At 41.4% G+C, this 20956-nt stretch overlaps 1 protein-coding gene across 2 annotated transcripts in view; it reads right to left on the reverse strand.

Moving 5' to 3' along the window:
• The window catches only part of SLC35F2 (solute carrier family 35 member F2), a 64342-nt gene extending 43735 nt beyond the window's left edge, over window positions 1–20607 (reverse strand). Inside the window, exons 1-7 of one of the 2 annotated variants that reach the window (XM_054050354.1) lie at window positions 20234–20607; window positions 13558–13733; window positions 12879–13006; window positions 7375–7534; window positions 5589–5745; window positions 4736–4788; window positions 3912–4066 (exon numbers count right to left, since the gene is read on the reverse strand). In XM_054050354.1, the coding sequence (XP_053906329.1) occupies window positions 3912–4066; window positions 4736–4788; window positions 5589–5745; window positions 7375–7534; window positions 12879–13006; window positions 13558–13733; window positions 20234–20580 (1176 nt within the window). In that variant the 5' untranslated portion in view covers window positions 20581–20607. The remainder of the gene's footprint in view (window positions 1–3911; window positions 4067–4735; window positions 4789–5588; window positions 5746–7374; window positions 7535–12878; window positions 13007–13557; window positions 13734–20233) is intronic. The other variant, XM_054050348.1, reaches the window with a different exon arrangement.
• Between the last annotated feature and the right edge of the window lie 349 nt (window positions 20608–20956).

Raw genomic sequence — 20956 nt, forward strand, 5'->3', positions numbered from 1 at the left:
AAATCTGGTGATACACAAGGACAGCTGCTTACATGCACGAATGCTGAAACACTGTACCCCTAAGAGAATTTTATTTCAGCACAGCCAAATATTTCAGGTCCTGGCAAGAGACGAATCTCTTCATCTTACTGCAAGTCTCCAGAGCAGCTGGTTCTCTGCATAGCCCTCTTGACCATCTGGAGGGCTAGATAAATGTTATTACTGGCCCAAAACCAGTTTTCGCTCTACACCCAGTAAATTCTTGAAGAGAGGGAGATTGGGGCTCCTTTTACAAGACTGGCATTTGTGCTGTGTTAAGAGTTGTGGGAGGTAAGAGTACGAACTGGTGAAGTACGTTAGGCATTTCATTCACTATCATTCACTTGCCTGTTAGAAGTTCAGTAACTGCCAAGATTCATCCACCTTGACAGAAAAATAAATGCTTACTTCATAACACCAGATTCAATAATACAAAGTGTTCAAGTCATACTCAGCCAGGAACACTTTTTCAGCAGATTTGTTGAAGTCTTGTTTTGTCTTTGCCAAACCACACTGATTAAAACAGCAGGATGAAGGAGGCAACACATCCCACATCACAGTGTCAATATTCCGTAACTTCCTTAGCTTCCTTAGAGGTACTTGAAAAATTCATTCTAGCTTATCAAACAGCTGAGCTGGATGAACGGTAGAACCTGAACGGTGAACTTTGATCCAAAAAAAGATGAAGGCATCTACAATTAAGGCATTGCAATTCCTTGCTGGTAGTCACTTGGCTTGGAGACCCTTGGACAGCACCATGCAAAAGGAAAAGTAGACTTAAACACGGTGGCTTTGTGATACGTGCCCTTTCTCCTCATCTTGCTGGCTGTTTGCCTGGAGGAGCTTGGACTCAAGTATTCACTATGCAAAGGAGGAAGCACCAAGTTCTGAAGATATCCTGACAGAGACAGCAGCAGCATCCACGGCCCTATCTGTGACTCACCTATTTCCATCAAATGGGCAGAGTCTGGGTCTGTATGAAGGCACCTGCACAACTTCTCCGGAGTTCAACTCAACGCTGTCAATGAACATTTGCTTGTACGCAAGGACATGTGGCTGGCAGGCAAGACCGGGAGGTCACAGTAACTGCCAGGCTCCCTCTCTTAGAGAGAACACGTCAGTAAGTGTCTCAGTTCCTGCTCAGAATTAATTCCTCCATGAGTGGATACACAGTCACCAAGCCAGGGGGCCAAAACTGTTGCAGCATAGCTGTGATTCAAGGCCTGTCTGTGTTTCCAGTAATTGACACTCTCCTTCCTTCCTTCCTTCCTTCCTTCCTTCCTTCCTTCCTTCCTTCCTTCCTTCCTTCCTTCCTTCCTTCCTTCCTTCCTTCCTTTCTTCCTTCCTTCCTTCCTTCCTTTCCTTTCTTCCCCTCATTCTTTCTTTCCCTTTCTCTCTTTCTTTCCCTCTTTCTCTCTTTTTCTCTCTCTCTTTCTCTCTTTCTCTCTCCCTCTTTCTTTCCTTCTTTCTCTCTTTCTCTCTTTCTCTCTTTCTCTCTTTCCCTTTCTCTCTTTCTCCCTTTCCCTCTTTCTCTCTCTCTTTCTTTCTCTCTTTCTCTCATTTTGAGGAGGGCTCACTTTTTATGGGTGTTTTCCTTCCTTTTCCATTTCAAATATTGCAGCAACTTTGTTGCTTCAGACACGGATTTCAATCATACCTGCAAAGCTTATATCCCCATACTCACTATCAAGCCTAAAGACTACTTCAAATGTTAAGGAGGATTCTAACTCCATCTAGTGTCTGTACTTGCAGTAAACTCCCTTCCATACAAGTTTATGGAACAAGAATATTTGGAGACCTTTTTTAACACCTCTGGAGAGATTACAGGTATCTATATAATGAGCTTATCAGGAACAAGCACAGTAAAGATTCGTTATGCAGTAAAAGAAAAAAAGTGCTCATCAAAACAGAAATGCAAAATTCACATTTCACCTTAAAGAGGGCTGAAAAGTTGAGTGCATTAGCAGAACATTGGTGAACAAGTCAAAACCTCACAAGCTTCCAGGCCTATTCTCTGCTGTAGCTGCTGTATGTTTAGGCTGCTTCTGTTTCAGAGCAGGCTCACACCACAGCAAGTCAGAGCTCTCCCTTGCTCGCTCTGCTTTTCAGCCCTGCCAAACCTTCAGTGGCTTGCTAAGAAATATCACCTATAATGGGGAAAATTCCTTGCATTTTTGTTCATAGACTCCTGTGTTCAGGGTGCTTTTTAATCCAGGAAACGTCCTGCCTAGTTTCTTTGCACCACAGGTAAAGAAACTATATGGTTAACTTAGCAATAAGATTTTCTACTGCTAAGTTTTGTGTTCCCTTAAAAGCTGTGTCAAAATCAGGCTCTCTCAGTTCTTGGTTCCTAAGCTATCTCAGACTCTCTGATTAATAAAGATGCGGCACTATTATTGCTCCCCTTTTTGCTACTTCATTGTTTCTAACCACAGATGCAAGTTCCTGTTTTAATAAATATCTGAAACTCTCTCATAATACAATCCCAAAATCTTCTCTAATTCATTTTTCATTTTTGGTACCAGAATACCCTGCAGTGAGTAATCAGGAGACGATTCACTCCCAGAAAAACGTTTCCCCAAAATAAGCTAAAAATACTGAAGAATATAAATTTATTATATCCCTTCCAAAGCTCTTGCTTACTTCTTCCTCGTTATTATTATGAATATAAATTTATCAACACTTCTTGAGTTAAGTTATCTGCCAAAATATACGTTCGGATGCGACTTAGAAAGGATTTTTTTAATTGTTAGAATGTAAGTATGGCTTGATTCCTACATTCTTTTTTAATGGAGGTTTTGTAGCTTGGGGTAAGCTTTGGAACCCAAAATAGGAAGGACAGCTAAGCTAAGACACTCTTGAAAAGGAAAATCTAGTTGCTGTCAGACCTTACCATTACCAGACATCCGTGCTGTAAAATAAATTGGCCTTCATTTTCAGAAACAAATCTGACCTAAAAAGCTTCTGGCTCTCCGTAATGCTGAAGAGAAAGCAACCACATGGAATAATACAAATCAAGTTCTTAAGCAAAGTTCAGAAGCTTCTCACTAAGCCCTTCCAGTCACCGAGCAATTGATTCAATTACTCCAACTGCTGTAAAGGTTCCCACAAACTATTCTGGATAAAAGTGCAGAGTGGAATGAAATCTTTTTAGCACTGTCATTTAGCTTGAATAGACACTACCAGAAATATTTTAGACCACTGCCTTTTGAGAACATACAGAGTAGTATATTTATCTGCATTTTTTTCAATTCCTTTAGTCTCTCCCTAGCAGTAGCACTAAGAGCACTTGAATCTTATCCCAGGATGTTAGAATCATAGAATAGTTTGGGTTGGAAGGGACCTTAAAGATCATCTAGTTCCAACCCCCTGTGATGGGCAGGGGCACTTCCCACTAGATCAGGCTGCCCAAGGCCCCATCCAACCCGGCCTGTTGGTCATGAATAGATTAAATTTCTAAAAGAAAATATTAATTTCTGGAAATTAAGCAAACCTGCTCCTCTCTCAGACACCAAGTGCCTTTCAGAGTAGAGATTCAAATCCTCTGGGTACTTGGAGAGAGGAACCATATCCTAACATACAGTTCCACGTAGGGCTTATCACAAGAACTCTATCAGTTGAATACCTCAGGAAATTATTTACTGTCTCTGAACATTGCCATATTCCATCAAGCATCAAATTGTTCAAAACTCACTACCTGCCTAATGGTGCAGTGCTATGTAATTAACTGAGCCTGATTCCTCCTGATTGGCATCTGCCAGTGATGAAGGATACAAGCTATAGAAATGTGCAAGTGCAAATGACTGTTCAGGGGCTTTTAAGAATGTTACGCTATATATGATTTTGGAGTAAAATTATAACTGAATTTATAGTGAAAAAACAAAGCTACTTACCTTATAGAAAAAGAGGAAAAGCCCAAAGAACAGACTGTAGAGATCCGCAGTCAGAATACCCAGGTTGACTGAGGTTGCGCTGGTAACTTTAATCACTACTGGCATGAAGCTATACAGCCCAAACATACACAGGGCAAAGACTGTAAACAGTAATGCTGTAAAACAAGATGACAATTTGCTTCTAAGGCACAGAATAATGATTTTCAAGAGCACTGATATTCTTCAGATGCTTTAAAACTATGCATTTTTATCTCTTAGGATAAGGTCTCCTAAAAGATATAGAAATGTAAATTTCACAAAGCATGGAAGAACTACTTCTTTTCCAAGACTATCTTATACTGCAAAAATTACTGCATGTATAAAAAAGAAAATCTCATTCTTTCCTAGTTAATGTAAGAGCTTACATTTAGACTCACATTTCTTTATAATACACAGTTCTGATGAGGTCAAAATGTGTCACAAAGTTCATTTTTCCAGTATTTCATTTAGAAAGGACAACAGAAAAATGTTTTTGTGATGTTCCAACACCAAACACATTTGTAATTAAACAGGTTTAATTTTAACTGATTTCAATTTAACTTGAAAAATTATTTCACGTTATACATAAAATACAAAATTTGAGCTCAAAGCTTTTAGTGTTCAATTCTGTAAACCTTATCTCTTTGCTGAGCTGCAAAGTTTGCAGAAAATAAATTTCTGACAATATAATAAGAATGCTGCTTTATATCTGGAGAAAGAAAATGAAAACTCCAGCATCTGAAGCCTAAATGATTATCATTTTCCAGCGTTCCATACAAATGCACATCATTTTGTCACACACATACCAATTTTCCAGTTCCACTGAATTTTCATTATCTCCCTATGTTCCACAATGGCTCTAGAATTAGAGAAATAATATAATACAGTAAAAAGAAAAAAACCCCACATTTAAATAGAGATTTTAAGCCAAAATATATAAGAACTATTTTGATTAATAATTAGTTGTTGGGGGGTTTTTTAATTTTATTGAATGACAATAACTCCAACATTTAACAAGCATGGAAACAAGACTTGAAAATTCAAATGCCTGAAAGGCAAGAGCACTTTTATTTAATTCTTATGCCTTCTTCCCTGGCTTTTTCATCGTTCAGAGATTCAATTTTACTTGATAAACCATCTGAGGAAATTATTAACTATAATGATGAGAAATTAGGAATATAAAAATCATTAGATAGACTTAAGTGCATGTGGTTTGTTACTGTAACATGGTTATTTGTAAGAGTATACATGGCTTCATTTTAAACTGAAGTTTAATACGCAAGACGTCCTGATAATGATTATCTCCTAAGCTTTGCCACAGAAAAAATTCATTAAGAAATATACCCCCGCGAACAGTCCTCAGCATACTGAGTGTCCTCATGAAAATCAACAAAATCAAAAATACAGGCAAATATCGTATGTGTTCAATTGCAGGATTTCAGCTTTAGGATTGCTGTAATAAAAGTAGAGCAAAGAAAAAGAATATATAGCAGATGCTGATCAGCAACAAAAATGAAATTCAAGTGGAAGGACTCCCATATAGGCCAAATGCAGATGTAGCAAAGATTTAATTTAATAACAACAACAGCATTTCATGGTAGACAAGCAATCATCTGTAGAATATCTTAATTAGTTTTAAAATAAATATTAGATCCTTACAGCTGTAGACCGCTGATAATAGTCCCAAACAAGCCCACCATTCCTAGAAACTCCACTCTGCTCAGATTTTTCACAATGTATTCCTCACTCACATTAGAAATGGCATACAAAGAAGCACCAAGAAGCACTAAGACATCTCCAATCACCACGTCACTACCTGTACAGAAATATTAATCCACAATAAGGGTAATGCTGCAAACACTTTTTAACTTTCCTTTAAAAACAAGCAAATTTATCTCTAACATCTCTATCTTCCTAGCATTTTCAAGGGCAAGGGGAAAGGAAGCATCTGTGTGTGCAGAGGAGTGGCACTGACTCTGGTACCTGCCCACCTCATCCTGTACAACCTGAAATAAGCTAAACCCAGTGTTTAAATCTCATCCTGATCAGCCACTGCTGTTTAGTCCAATTCTGCTTTTGCTGGCCTTAGGCACTGCAGGGACTTGAGAAAATTCCTGGTTAGAGATGCTCTCCGCCTTTCTAGATATTGCTCTTGTTTTCGCAGTAAGTCTTGCTAAAATCGGTCTATGGATTTCAGCGGGACTGGATTCAGCTTCAGATTTATGACAGGTCTTAAGTGGGCACTGCAGATGGGTGGTGTTGTGTGTCCTGTTGCGGTTTATTTATACTGTGCAAATGGGACTCCCTGCAATACAATCACTCATCAAGTAACTGCTGTTACGCATCAGCTAAATAGCAAGGGGATCAGTGTTGTTTAAATCCTTGAATTGATTTAAAATTTCCTTCCCTGAGCCAGCTGGCAATCACTAAGCAAACATGAGGGTAAGCAGTAGTAAGGATACTGAGGTCGGTGAATAGAGCACAACCGTCTTAAAGTATCAGTGAAAGAAGACTTTTCTCCCACGGGACTGCGATACTTGTACCACATCGCATCAAAGCTAAACCTCAGTTTGTCTTGATCTCTTACCTACAGTTACGGCCTTAAAATAACATTAAAGAGGCTTATCTATATGCTGCCTAATGAAGGCAATATCCTGAAATGTACCTTGCCTCATAACCCTCTGGCTCTGAAAATTCAAAATTCTTATTCCAAATACTATTGTAACAAGGTGGGTTGATTTAGGCATGTGTCTTAGAGAAGATGAGACCTGCCCGTATCTGTAGCGAGCTGGATCCTGGTTGCCAGAGCCCCGGCTCCCTCACAGAGGTCCCAGGAATCCCAGCACCCTGCCTAGGTCTTCTCTTGCTCTCCCAAAGAAAGCCCCTGCTTCCCAGGCTGTGACCCGTGGGCCTTGAGGATACATAGACTATTTCTCTCAGGTCTGCCAAAAATAACTTGGAGAAGTCAGCTGCTGTTGAGTAACCTTTTGTTTGCTATTTGTGCTTATTAAAAACTGCAAATCAGAGAAGTCTGGTTGCCAGCAGGCTGGTACTGTGTAAGCAAGACAAGGTTTGCAGGAAGAGGCAGCAACTTTTATTAGACCATCTTACGTGATTAGTAAAAGTGAACAAGCTTTCAAGAATGAGATGCTTCATCACATCCGATGAACAGCAGCAAAATTTAAACTTGACCCAAGTGTTTCTCTTTCAAGGTATAATAACCCAAACCTACAAGTAAAAAATTCCACAGCTCCCTATAAAATCAGCATCTCCTCAGCCACTACCTTCTTGGACAAGAAACAGAAATAGCAGTGTATCTTCTTCTCTTCTCTTTTAAAATAAAACTGCATCCACCCCCCACCTTGCTCCTCTTTCTCCTTTGTAAGTTAGCCCACTATGGGAAACATCTCTCCACTTTTCTCCCCTGTGATATAGGACTCCTTACCTTCGCTGTCCTGCCTTCCTGCCAAAATGTCTGCACCCACCATTGTTCCCACACCCAGCAAACAGATGGCAACAGCAAGAAAATGGATCAGCCTGTATCTTGCACGGAGAATGAACCATGACAAAGCCATCAGCACAGGAATCCCGAAACAGTCGAGGAGCTGTGTGTACAAAGAAATGATTTGAATTACAAACCCATCCCAAATCTGGATTGCACTGTCCTGAAAACAAATGTAGAGGATTTTACTTTCCATCGCTATCAGATGTTAATGAAAGCTGCAAAGCAACCCCAGTGGATTAGTTTGAGACATCAGACACACTTTTTACCATGAAAATCATTTTGCAGGTGAAGGAGGAGCTGGGGCAGAGGGTTCACTCTCTCCTGGTAGGAAGGAACTGATCTAGAAACTCTTCTAGTAATGGATCTAATCCATCTTCACATCTTCACAAATGAATGCTAGGATGTTGCTCTGAAAGCACGTCATTCACCTTGAAATCAACACAAGGAGATGGTTTACCAACATTTCTTTTTCTCCCCAACAGGTTTTGTCTATCTTATCTTCTCACTCCTCCACAAGTATGTAGCTAGAATTTAGGGCTCCATGTACATAAAGTAAAAACCTGAAACTATTAAAGGACACAAATGATCTGATTTTACATCAAAGTGAATAGGGCAAGAATATGGCCTGCAGTTTTGGGTTTGAGTTTATTTTCCCTATGTGGATCTTACTGAAACAAAAATGTACATGCTCTAGAAGCCACACGCAAAACTGGTAAAAGGAAGATAGGAATGGAAGAATAGATTTCCTAAAGTCAGCTTTCCAATCTTCAAACTTCCCACAATACCACATGCAATCCACCAATGCATTTTCATTACTCTGTTAGAGCTGACTCTCAATTAGTCAGAAGCAGGTCATCCACTACAATTCACTCATGCCACAGCAGCAGAGACACAGGCAGCTGGAGTTTTAAGCACTCTGGATGTGTTTGCAGACACTGCCCAAAAGAGACATAATAACTACTGTTCAAGGATGTCCGCACTCCACGATAAGCAGTGACACCAACTTCTCTTTTCTTTCTTCATTATTATTCCCCGCTCTGTGTGTTCCTAAAATCTTACATATCTTTGCCTTCTTAAACTCACCCACATTCCACCCTTCCTCCTTTATTACAGAAAAAAAGTCAAGAGTGAGCTGTGTTCTTAATACAGAAAAACACATAGCAGCATAAGATGGTCATAATGTTCCAGAAAAACCAAATAATACCAAGAACATTAGCTTATCATAACTAGTTTAATATTCAAATCAATAAAACAGACTTTGTTTCTAAATTTGTCTGAGGAAAAAATAGGTCTATTTTCTGACCTGCCTCAGTAGAATGCCACAAGAATATCAAAGCAAACAGTCTGGAGTAGAACATATAGTCAGCCTTTCGAAGACTGCTTACAAATGACTCTTAAATGTCAGCCCTTAAAATCTGGCCTCTTGAAGCCACTATGGAGTATTAGGAACAGGTCAATAAGACTGGGACATGATCATTAAAATCAAGGCAAAAGCCCTTAGTCCTTAAAAGTTCATTTCTAACTTCTGCCTGCCCGAGTGTACCATCACAGTCTTCTGCTGTGCTGGCTTCCATTAGTTCAGCCATCGTCCCCAAGGGGCTTATCCAAACTTCTAAGACTTCATGGTAAGTCTGGTTTAATTTGTTCGTAACTATATATATTGAAGCCTTACCAGCACAGTACTAAGGGGAGTTTAATTACAGATTAAAACCTAACAGTGCTGTCTAAGCCTTCCATTTGTCTTTGTTCCTTGGATTGCCTCCAGCTTGTCTGGTTTGAGAAGCATGTGCAAAAGCACTTGTCTAGGCAGTTTTAAGAGACATTAGAGCCACATATGTCCTAATATGCAATACCACGTATTTCAATACAACTTTGCTCTATCAGAAAAGTATTGTGCTGTGAGTTTTTATGTCGATCCCAGGTCTTTTTCCCTATTTTACCTTTTCTCTAAGCTCAAAAACAACTTTCAGACATTCCCTTCATATTTGACTGTTTTGACTAAAACAAGTATCACACAAGAGTGATTTATCCGTTTCTGCAAAATGTACAATTTAGCTCTCATAACTCTATCTTTCCACCTTTGGTCTGAACCACTTCTGTCCTGAGTGTGGAAATACATTTGTCCTCTCTCGCATGAAGTTGCAGCCACAGAAACTAAGAAATATTACAAAAATTAGAGAGCAAAGATTTTACCCCCCTGGTAGTACACATCTTTCATATTAATACGTAAGCTTTCACTTCCCCATTTACTGAGTCATTACTATGTAGCTTTTCAATCTCCCAACCAGTTTTTCACCCCAAACAGAAAAAGTGGAATGAAAACCCTTTGAAAAGAAAATCTTAATTAGGATGTAAGGGAGTAGTGGATAATGAGCCACATGGTCTTTCACAGTAATGCCAGATGGGGAATTGCTGCATTCAAATCAATAACATGCTGTGGAGTTACAGATCCTGGTTAGAGGACTTGCAGCCAGGACACACAGGCACCAAATGATGAAGAATAAGCCCTGGCACTCTGTTCCAGGGGACAATTATCCTCAATTACAGACAGAAGAAATCTGATTTCAACTACTGGATCTTGCCTTCCCTCCATCTACTATGTTACAGAGCTCTTTGGTGGAAAACGCTCTGCTGTACTGAAGATCAAAGAGGTGTAAAGCAGATGTAACATCACAATGAATTATGTCAATGGAATCATTTAAAAGAATAAAGTTTATTTATTCAGGTTTTCTGACATTTATGGCAGTATTGTCACACAGATCTCCATTGCCAGTAGAGCCTCAGCAAACTCATTCAATTCTGCTCCGTACTTTTACAAGGGAAAAGGCCAAATAACCTGTTAATTTGTTTTACAAATGTTTTGACTCAAGCCAGCCTTTGGCCACATTGTTTATACGGAGGCTTTAAAGGTACGGTGAGTAAATTATTAAAAGATGTTTTAATACATGGTTAATAAATGATCATAGACTGCTGGAGGTCATTGGTTTGCTTTGAAAGCTCCAGACAGCTTTGTGAGCAAAAAAGCTCAACAGCTCATCCTGTTTTCTTTTCTTTTCCGCACAGTTGCTTTCAGGCAGCCTCTAGCTGAGCCCCAGGGGTTCAACCCTCATTTTATCCTGTTGAGGTTAACACATTTCTACTAGCTGATATTCTGTTAATAGCTGCCTCTAAAATGCGTCCACTCAAATTATTATTATCATCATCATCAAATACTAATTGTGTCCTACTGGACAACGTGAAAAAAACCACAGCTATGCTGCTTGGCTTTCATTACGAAAGATGTGGTCAAACAGCACCTCAGTCAAATCCTGCCACAAGACAGAAGGACACCAGCAGCACGGAGTCCCTCTGGCATTGCCTCAGTCACAGCTGAACAGAAAGAATTCAGTTGCGGACCAAAGTCTTTATCTTTAGGTACAGAGAAAAGAGAGCTGCTATCGCAATGTTATCTACTTTAAAATCTCCCAACCCCTTCCGTGTAATGCTGGTATTTGATAACTAAAGGAAAATCAGTTCTGCTTTTGTGTGCAAGTGTGAGAAAATACATGGAAGTCCCTTGCTGAGCTGAGGAAACATCTTTGAAGATAAGTTTCATGGGACTGAGATGAAGCTCCAGCCAGCCAGCATTTTAACAGTGATCACTTTGTATTCAGGAAGATAAAATGTACTCCTATCTTGCTTTTATGCCTCCCAGGTGTCCACTCCCAGGCGGTACTGCAAGCAAGCCATTAGGCTGGGTGCTCCGAACCATAGGTTCTGATGCAGCTGTAGAACTGCTTGGTACTGACAGACATCAAATGCCTTGCACTAGAGCAAATCACAGGGGGATTCTTTGGTCCTGTATCTCATTTCTGACAGACATGACTTCAGAGAATGTGCAAGAAACCTTCCAGGGAGTTACAACAAATTCATAATTACTGAACTGACACAAAGCAGCATCAGTCTGAGGGCTAGCACATGGGAAAAAGGTTCAGTAAATGCTTCAGTGTGGCAATCAGACAGGACAACCTTCTCTATTCTTTGTTGATTATTCATGGGAATAGCTTTACTGCTTCTGAGAACTTGGATCAAAGTCCTGGCTTTTTCAGATGTAAAGTATATGACAAAACAGTGTCTTGGTTATCAGCTTAACTTGATCTTGAGACTGAAACATGTCATTCCTAAAGCTTTGATTTCTTAGGCATTATTTGTGAGGAAGTTAAAGGCCCATTGAGTCATAACATGTAAGTATGAAGTGGAAATGTGACAATAATCATCCAGCACACACATGTTACTGGTCTTTGCTAGTGCAACGAAGAGTTACTGCAATTCTCTAAAGGGAGCCCAGACCACAGGAGTTTATTGCTTTACAGGTAATTCTTTTAAATATTAACCCTTATTACTTTGACTCTGTAAAACACTGACACCTAAACACTCCTTTCCAACTAACAGCCAGTTCTGTAAGGTACATCATTTCTTATTCAGGTAAGTAGGACCATGACCCCAGCCACAGATCCACCATCGGTAAGAGCAGGCATAGGCTGGCATGGCCCCAGACACACTCTCTCCTTGCTTCTGCAGAGTGCCCTCCCTTAATGCAGCAGCAACAGTGCAGCTAACTTGGTGAGCTAACTCAGACCTGACGTGGCTTGCCAGCAGTCCAGCAAAAGACATGGTTTATTCCAACCTCACTCAGCGCCCTGAGCCAGTTTTCTCAAAGGATTTGACCATGGAAGCACAGTAGCATGCAGTTGAAGGCAGGAGGAAGGCACTAACTCCTCCAGCACCTTATGTCTACGTAGAGTGACAAACCTCAGCCTTAACCCTCCTGCTTGTAGAGCGATTTCAGAACACAAGATTTATTCTTGTGGAACAACAGAGCACCAAGTATTGGCATTGCAGAGGATGTCTACTGTCACTCCAGGAGCCTGGCACACTGACGTCCCTTCCATTGCTTCAAGACAGGGGCCTCAACTGAAGTGCCACATCCAAAAGCCATCGGGCTGGTCCTTCACTACATGGTCAGGAACAACAGCTAACTATTAGTACATCCTCACATGTGGGGTTACATCTCACAATGCTTCCAACAGCTTCTATGACTAGGCAAGAAATCCACCTCACTTTCATCAGCAAGAACCCGTGCTGAGTGAGTGTTATCTGGTCATACATCTCTATTTTGTGTTAGGAAAATCCTGAGTGGCTGTCTCTTAAAAGTGCTTTCTAGCAAAATAATTAACGTTCAACTCAAGAGCTGGCACCGGCTAACACCTGCCAATTTTCTCTGCTGCCTGGAAATATTATTCATGATGCAGGATGTTCTTCCCTGTACTGCAGAAAGAAAATAAATATTGGAAAGTTTTTTTCAATGTTAAATAGCTTTCGTATCTGTCCTATGAATCTTATTTCAGAAACCAGTCCAAAACTGTAATAAAAGCAACAGACCAAAAAGCGAGATCACTCCTTACCTGCACACTTGTGAGGGTCGTGTATTGGTAGGCTTTTACAATCATGTAATTGGCTTCAACATCAGCCAGTCCCAAAAAAATATACTTCCACCACCTCTGTTTTAGAATTTGCCAAAGACTGTCACTGCCTGTTTAGAGGAAAGGAGCAATCAATATATACTTCTTTCCAAATAAATACTGCACAGAAATCTTGCTTTTTAGAAGCATAAACAATACTGAGATGCTTGATTCTGGTTGCCTCTGCTTAAGGAAGATAGAACACAGCAAAATGAAGCTTGGGAGGAGGTAATGCAAATGGTGAAAAGCACAGAAATTCTTCCACATGAGCTAAAAAAATGACAAGACTAGACCTGTTTAAAGAGTAAATTAATAAGAACAGGAGAAATATTACATAGCTTCTGGTAAAGAAGCTTGTTACAACAGAGCCTGTTTTCCCTAATATAACATAGAACTTGAAACTAAAGAGAACATAACTTTAAACAGATGTAAAATGAAATCAAATTAAACGCACATTTAACCTGTGAAATACATTTTCACATGTTATTACAAGGCAGGAATGTCAGTAGGAACATGTGAAAGCTACGATGAGTATGAAGTTCTCTAGTTTCTGAATCTGAAAGGAAAACATAAGAGAAAACAAAATGATGAACCAGAATCTCCCATCCCATATTTCACATACCAGTCCTAAATGCCAGCGTTGTTGTATAAACTAGAAGCAGCAAAGAATAGTTGATAAAACTTTGAAACATTGGAGTATTCACTTGGTAGCGTTCTGCTAGGTACTGGCTTGTAACAGCAGTCCCACAGATAAACAAGGACAGCATCTGGCCCAGAATTATCGTCTTCAAAATATGCCTGTGAATATAAAAGACCACACAGTAAGCTTAGAATTAAAAATTCATTTTTTAACAAAATATTTGCTAATTGTACTTGGGAAATGACATTTTTTAGATTGACACTTTATTCTTTTGTTACTTGCCATCAACATTGTTCTGATTTACCGGTAAGCAGGGTTTTGTCTACACAGAAGATTTAGTCTAACCTCATGATAGCCATACATGAAGGGAGGGCTGTTCAAACCACCAGTGGTGGAAACTGCAATAATATGCAAGGATCTTCAAGCAGCTCACCTGGGCAGGCTCAAACCAATGGCAGAATCTATTCTCACCAAAAGAGGTTTTGATACGCATGGCCTGAGTTAAATCCTTCATCTTCCACCGAGTCCTTTTCTGACTTTGGTCAATGGAAATCTGCCACATGGAGATAAGGCACAATTGCATTCAGGCTCTTCCAAGACTTGAGTCTTTTAAAGTGAGTTAAGACCTAAGCTGAATCGTGCTAAGGAATTACAAAAGCATTAGCCACAGAATCATAGAACAGCCCAGGTCAGAAGGACCTGGAATGATCATCACGGTCCAATCTTTCATCAGAAAGGGAGTTAAGATGAGACTATCCAGCACCCTGTGCAGTCACATCTTGAAAACCTCCAGTGACAGGGACTCCACCACTACCTCTGGGAGGTTGTTCCAGTGACTGATTGTTCTCATTGTATAACAATTCTTCCTTATAATAAGAATTATTATAATTAATACTCATTGTGGATTTTTTCCTGCTGTATTGCATCACATCCAGCTGTAAATGAGGACAGAGTCAAGAACATATTTTGGCCCAAGAACATATTAGCTTTTTCAGCACCTTTAAAGTCCAACTCACAGCTGGGGAGGGCAGGTTTTGGTGAAGCTCATGCTTTTCTACTAGCAATTCTTCACCAAATATAAAGTGAACAATCCTGAATGCTCCTAGACAAACAGGAATACACATATATTGTTGTTTATGCTTTGGTTTGCTGTTATTCCTTCCAGTGGAGCTATGCAGATTTGTGCCACCCCAGTCTCTGCCTGCATACCCACAATATACAGTGAAAGAGGCCTCAAATGCTGCACTGTCTGTACAGGTCTGCAAGGTTCACATCTAATTTGTTTACTCTGAAGACTACTGATGAGAATTTAACTGTCTGCACAGATGATTCATTTGTTCCTATTATAATTAATCAAGCAAGGGTGGAAAGCATCCCATTAGGATTCTGCACCTACCCTGTGCCCACATCTCTCTCCAATGATTTCTGGCAGGGCACCCTGACCTGACAGTAACACCAGTGGTTTTCCCAAGCTGGGAACGTAATAAATACCAGCTCACCCAGCTATGCTGTGCAATTTAGCTGTCAGGTAACAAGAAGGGTGTGTTCAGGGGTGCTAAAACCAACTATAATTATATAGTCAAACCTTCCTTTTGGAAGGGAGACATCTTTGCATGACTTCTACTTCAGATGCACAAATCTCGTTTTCAATTTACACTGACACCAAAGCTCTTCTGGCTTTGAAAACGCTGCTCAGCACATTTTTCTCTCCAAGCCCATTTTGATGAGAGAGCAACTCTCTGCAAAGTCTAGCCAAACTGAATTTCCAAGAGATTCGAGCCCCACGTTTTGCTACAGCTTGCCTTGCCAATCCCAGCAACAGTGCACAGCCACATTATAAGTATCCATATATAACGTGACAATCTTGTAAAGTCCTATCCAACGTCCCGTGACTAACTGCTTCGGGTGTGTGAAAGAACAAACATTCTCATTTCAAGCATTTTGAATGTCCAGGTAAGCAACAGAGACCATGTTTAAGCTGGAAATTAATCATTGCTATTTCTAGCATCGCATACATACATGTATTTTTATACATATATATATATATATACACATATATATATTTGCATGCTAAAAAAACACAAGACCCTTTGAAGCTATCTCACTTCTGTTATATAAAATTTCAGGAACTAGACTACCTCTACTCCCAAGCAGGCATGGACAATGGTTCCAGCTGACCCTTCGCCAGCCCTGTTGCTCCTTTGCAGGAGACAAGGCAACAGAAGACCCATTGAAATTTCAAAAAAAAAATAATACAGTGAACAACACATGAAAAATGTTGTTGCGGGTACTTAAAAAATACATATATACTTTTTATTATTCAAACTTAAAGTTCTTTGCTCAAAACTAGTGGAAAACTTTTCTTCTTTCCCCTAGTGCTTGGACTAGCTGCGATAAGGATGTGGAGGTGGGGATCAAACCTGAGTGAAGATGTGACCAGGCAAAACTGCTGCAATACTACTAGAGCAAAGCTGCAAAGGCAACAAGATGGATTGTGCTTATTGATACATTACCAGGAGAGGTTAAAGCTGCCTTGGCTGGTAGATGGCCTTCTCTCCCAGATGCAAACTCCCCTTCACCCATCTCCTACGTGGTGCCACAGGGAGTGGCAGAAGCACAGGCGATACTACTCCACAGGCATTTTGTTTGTTTTCCATGGACTTCTCTGAGGCAAGGTTTTAAACGTTTGCCTCCAGGATATGTTATGCAAGGGGGTAGCTGCGCTTCTCCTGAGCTACAATACCCTTTCCATAGCAGAGGCCAGGACTCTACTTGCACAATGTTTTGGCAAACTGGATAGTGGCCAAGTTCCAGCACGAGGGTGAAAGGGGGAAAATCCACTGCCATTCAAAGTTATTAACAATTGATCAGCTTCAATCATCATTTATTAAAATCAAGAAAGACCAGGTTGCCCTCTTGCTGTTGAGTAACTCTCCTCTAAGCCAATTTTCAGTTTTTCTAATAGCTAAGTTTCTCCAGATTAAAGTACCTAGGGAGTGATGATCTTGCATTTTTCTACAGGGAAAAAGAGATGTAGGTCCAGAATCTACAGAATTGTTTGCTTAGTGGTTACTGCACCAGCAATCATTTCTATTTAGTTAATGTATGTCTCAGCAGTCCTACGGCATTTACTTCTACAGTACCAAAGCCATCTGACAAGGCAAGCAGCCTTCATCCTACCTCATCCCCTTCTGGATTTTTCTCTGGGGATTTTTTTCTTCCCTAAACAGATTTAAGCTGTTCAGATCAAAAAAGCCACACGAAGACATTGTTCCCTGACAGTGGAAGGCTGTCCTCAAAAAACATCCTCTATGAATCCCAAAGCACTACATTTCTGGCACCTTTCTCAGCTGATCCCAGCTCCACACCAGGTGCGAGCCACAGCAGGACACAGCAACAATTTCCCTTCACACCATTTGCTAAAGGGTCAAAATGAATTTCTTCAAAATATGAAGGTGACACCGTGTTCCCAGTGCAATGCCCTGCACTCAAGGCATTTTGAACAGAGTAAGATGACCTTCGTTAAATGTGGGGTCAAGAGACGCTTTATTTTAGTGCCCACTAAATTCCTATATTTTACCTTCTGTAAAATTTGAGATTTTTAAATCCTATCGGTTTCATTTTGCAAGACAATTTCTTATGAGAAAAATGCTTTGAAGATATGGTTTTCCATTCATTTTGGTACTGACAAGAGTATTGATGACTGTGATTTTCTTATTAATAATTTATAATCGTTTTTTGAAATATATTAATTATTAACTTTTCCATGCCAGAATTTGATACTCTCTGCTCATTTTTTTAATGCATTGGTAAGGATTAAATCACTTTGGACTCTCAGATGATGCAAGGTAAGTGGTCTGAAATGGCCATTTAGTTTTATAGTTTGGGACGGGAGGGCTGGTGGTGTTTTGGGGTTTTTTTACTGCTTGTTATTTGGCTACTACATAATTAGTATTAGTAATTAGAACCTCTCCCTTCAGCCGTCATATCTTAGCTAGCTATATCCATGGCAATCAGCAAAACTAGAAGGCATTTGGGGATTTTTTTAGAACACGCAATTTTGCCACCAGTTGGTCTAAAGCTGACACTGAACAACATGCAGCTCTTGACACCATAAGAAAGTCAGGTTGGCTTTCTTCGACTTCATGTGAGATGCAGAAGAAAAATACTCCAAGATAACAAAATACAGAGTCTGTATCTGAGGGAGTTAAAGAAAATCTAATAAGCCCACAGCTAACAATTTTATTGTCTATTAGTCTAATAAATCCTATAATTTTAAAGTGATTTTTCTTCATGAAAGTAAATACAGCTTTACAAAAATGAAATTTCTTTATGCCACCAAGTTTAACAGGCAAAGCCTGATAACACTTCACACAGACAGTTTGCTTGCACTTCAGCGTTACCTACCGAATCCCTCCTGAAGGCGCAGAGAGGACATGATGGGGACATGATTGATTCACAGACATGACCGCTTAATTTGTATTATCTCACACTTTTGTACGAGTAATTAAAGGAAAATACAGGTTCAGACTGAGGCCACATTCCAACACGATTAGCAGGTAGCTCAGGACAGAAAAAGAATAAGTTTAAGAACTACTATTTTCAGAAGTTAGTGTTTCAGTGTTCTGCTCTGAAACTGAGGTCAATTTGATTTGTGAAAGTTAAAAAACAGAAATTAAAGATTTGTTTCAAGAACCAGTAAGCGTATTTTCTACTGGATTTATTCCAAAAATATTGAGCTTATTACATACAAGTATTAAACCTTGCTATGATCCAGAAAAGACAAAGAAAATTGATGTGGCTGAGCCTCCAGCCACCTGGGGAAAAGAAGAAGAATCAATGCAGTGTCTCAGTCCAAACTCAGTGAGAGCTCTCTATTTTCTTTCCAGTACCATCAACAGATTCACTTCGTGTAGCCCTCTGGTAACATTTTGGCAAAACTACTAGCACAGGTGAGGTTCCTGAACAGTTCAACAAGATCCTATCTTCCCTTTTGGGGGAATTCCTGACAGGCAGGAGAAATGAAAAGAGAAAAAACTTATAAACAAAATCTAGAGCCATAAAAAAAGGAATTTTAAACAGCAATTTTTTTTTCCCAGATGGAAATGGAAATTCTAAGTGAATGGTAGCTCCTGCAGGCTGAATGTGGTAGTTCTGCTCTGGCTAAAGGCAGCACTTGGCAAGTACCAGCTTGGAGATGCGTGCAATGCCTGCACAACTTGGCAGAGCCTTTCCTCAAGTTTTCCATTCTTAACCAGTGCTCACATTTTAAGTAATATACCTTGGATGGCTGTCTGTCCTAAGCTGATTCATGGGAGAAATAATGGTTTTAAACTAAAAGAGGGTAAATTTAGACTGCATATAAAGAAGACATTTTTTATGATGAGGGAGGCAAAAGACTGGAACAGGTTGCCCAGGCACGTAGTGGAGGTCCTGTTCCTAGAAACATTCAAGGTCAGGTTGAGGTCTAAGAAACCCGATCAAGTTAAAGGTGTCCCTGCTCCTGCAGGAGGGTTGGACTAGATGACCTGTAAAGGTCCCTTCCACCACAAACCATTCTATGATTCTAAGGAGGGAAAGGGATATTGCTCTTTCCAGACTCCACACTTCATCTCAGCTATTTTGTTCTGTTATCTTATTTCCCACCCCACTCTCCTCCAGCCTAGTTTTTCACAACAATGTTGGTAAGAATACAGAAAGTACAGAAAAAATAGGAAAAGAAAACAAAATAAAATTAAGCCAAAATTACTAAAGAAAACCCAAAGTACATATGGGCATATATGAGATTACACAAAAGTTTAACAACATCAAACACATTACGTGCTGATCCTACACTTATTTTAGCTGAAGCAACTCCTCACTCTAACAGAACTGCAGGTGCTCCCTGGAGCTTGGCTGTGCTTCCCCAGCACCCCGATATACAATCATAGAATCATAGAATGGTTTGGATTGGAAGGGACGTTAAAGATCACCCAGTTCCAACCCTCCTGCCATGGGCAGGGACATCTCCCACTAGATCAGGCTGCTCAAGGCCCCATCCAACCTGGCCTGGAATACCTCCAGGGATGGGGCAGCCACAGCTTCCCTGGGCAACCTGTGCCAGTGCCTCCCCACCCTCATTGTGAAGAATTTCTTCCTAATGTCTAATCTAAATCTTCCCCCTTCCAATTTAAAGCCATTTCTGCTTGTCCTATCACTCCATACCCTTGTGAAAGTCCCTCCCCAGCTTTCTCATCGCCCCTTCAGGTACAGGAAGCTGCTCTAAGGTCTTCCCAGAGCCGCCTTGTCTCCAGGCTGAACAACCCCAACTCTCAGCCTGTGCTCATAGTAGAGGTGCTCCAGCCCTCTGATCATCTTTGTAGCCCTCCTCTGGACCTGTTCCAACAGTTCCACATCCTTCCTATGTTGGGGATATCGCAACCCGCTGGGCAAGCAGCCTCCCATCAGCACACGCCGATGCTTTCTGCTCCGCCAGTGGCTTTAAAGCCTCCCTCGAAGGACCAAAAGCTTCTCTCAGCCTCACGCAACCACGCGGGGCTCATAGCCAACCATCCCACTCGCCCCAGTGGCTCCGGGTACCACAGGGTGAGACCACACGGAAGCCACCGCTTTATCACCCGGCTCCACGTGGAAGCCGGGAGAGATGCTGAGGACTCACCATGTGCAGAGTTTGGCCCCGAGCAGTGCCAGCAGCCGGCGTGGAGGGGCGGTGTCAGCCCCCGGTAGGGGCTCAGCACCAGCATCAGCACCACCAGCCGGGGTCGGAGCACCAGCACCAGGAGCACCAGCACCAGGAGCACCAGCAGCACCAGCAGCACCAGCACCACCAGCCGGGGTCGGAGCACCAGCACCAGGAGCACCAGCAGCACCAGCACCAGCAGCCCCAGCAGCCCCAGCCGGGGTCTCAGCAGCAGCACCAGAAGCACCAGCAGCACCAGCAGCCCCAGCCGGGGTCTCAGCAGCAGCACCAGCAGCACCAGCAGCACCAGGAGCCTCCTCCTCCATTCCCCAGCGCTGCGAGAGAGAGGGGCGGGCGCTGCGGAGGCGCACGGGGAAAAGGGGGGGAGGGAGGGAGGAAGGGAGGAGCGGTGGCACCGGGGATGCAGACACAGCTCCACCAGCGGCGGCGGAGCTGAGCAGAGCTTAGTGGCCCGCGAGGAGCCGCCCCTAGGAGGGGCATGGCTGGTCCTGCAGCGGGAGGGGACAACGAGGGTGGGGAAACAGGGCGCTGCTGCCAGTCCAGGGATGCTCCTTGTGGACCTTCAACCCCTGGAGCCAGAGCAGAGGAGCAGTGAAGCTGCTGACAGCGGCTGAACGTGAGCTAGCAGTGGCCCAGGTGGCCAAGAAGGGCAATAGCATCTTGGCTTGTATCAGAAGCAGC

This window comes from Cuculus canorus, chromosome 1 (assembly GCF_017976375.1).
Source record: "Cuculus canorus isolate bCucCan1 chromosome 1, bCucCan1.pri, whole genome shotgun sequence".
Taxonomy (NCBI): Eukaryota; Metazoa; Chordata; class Aves; order Cuculiformes; family Cuculidae; genus Cuculus; species Cuculus canorus.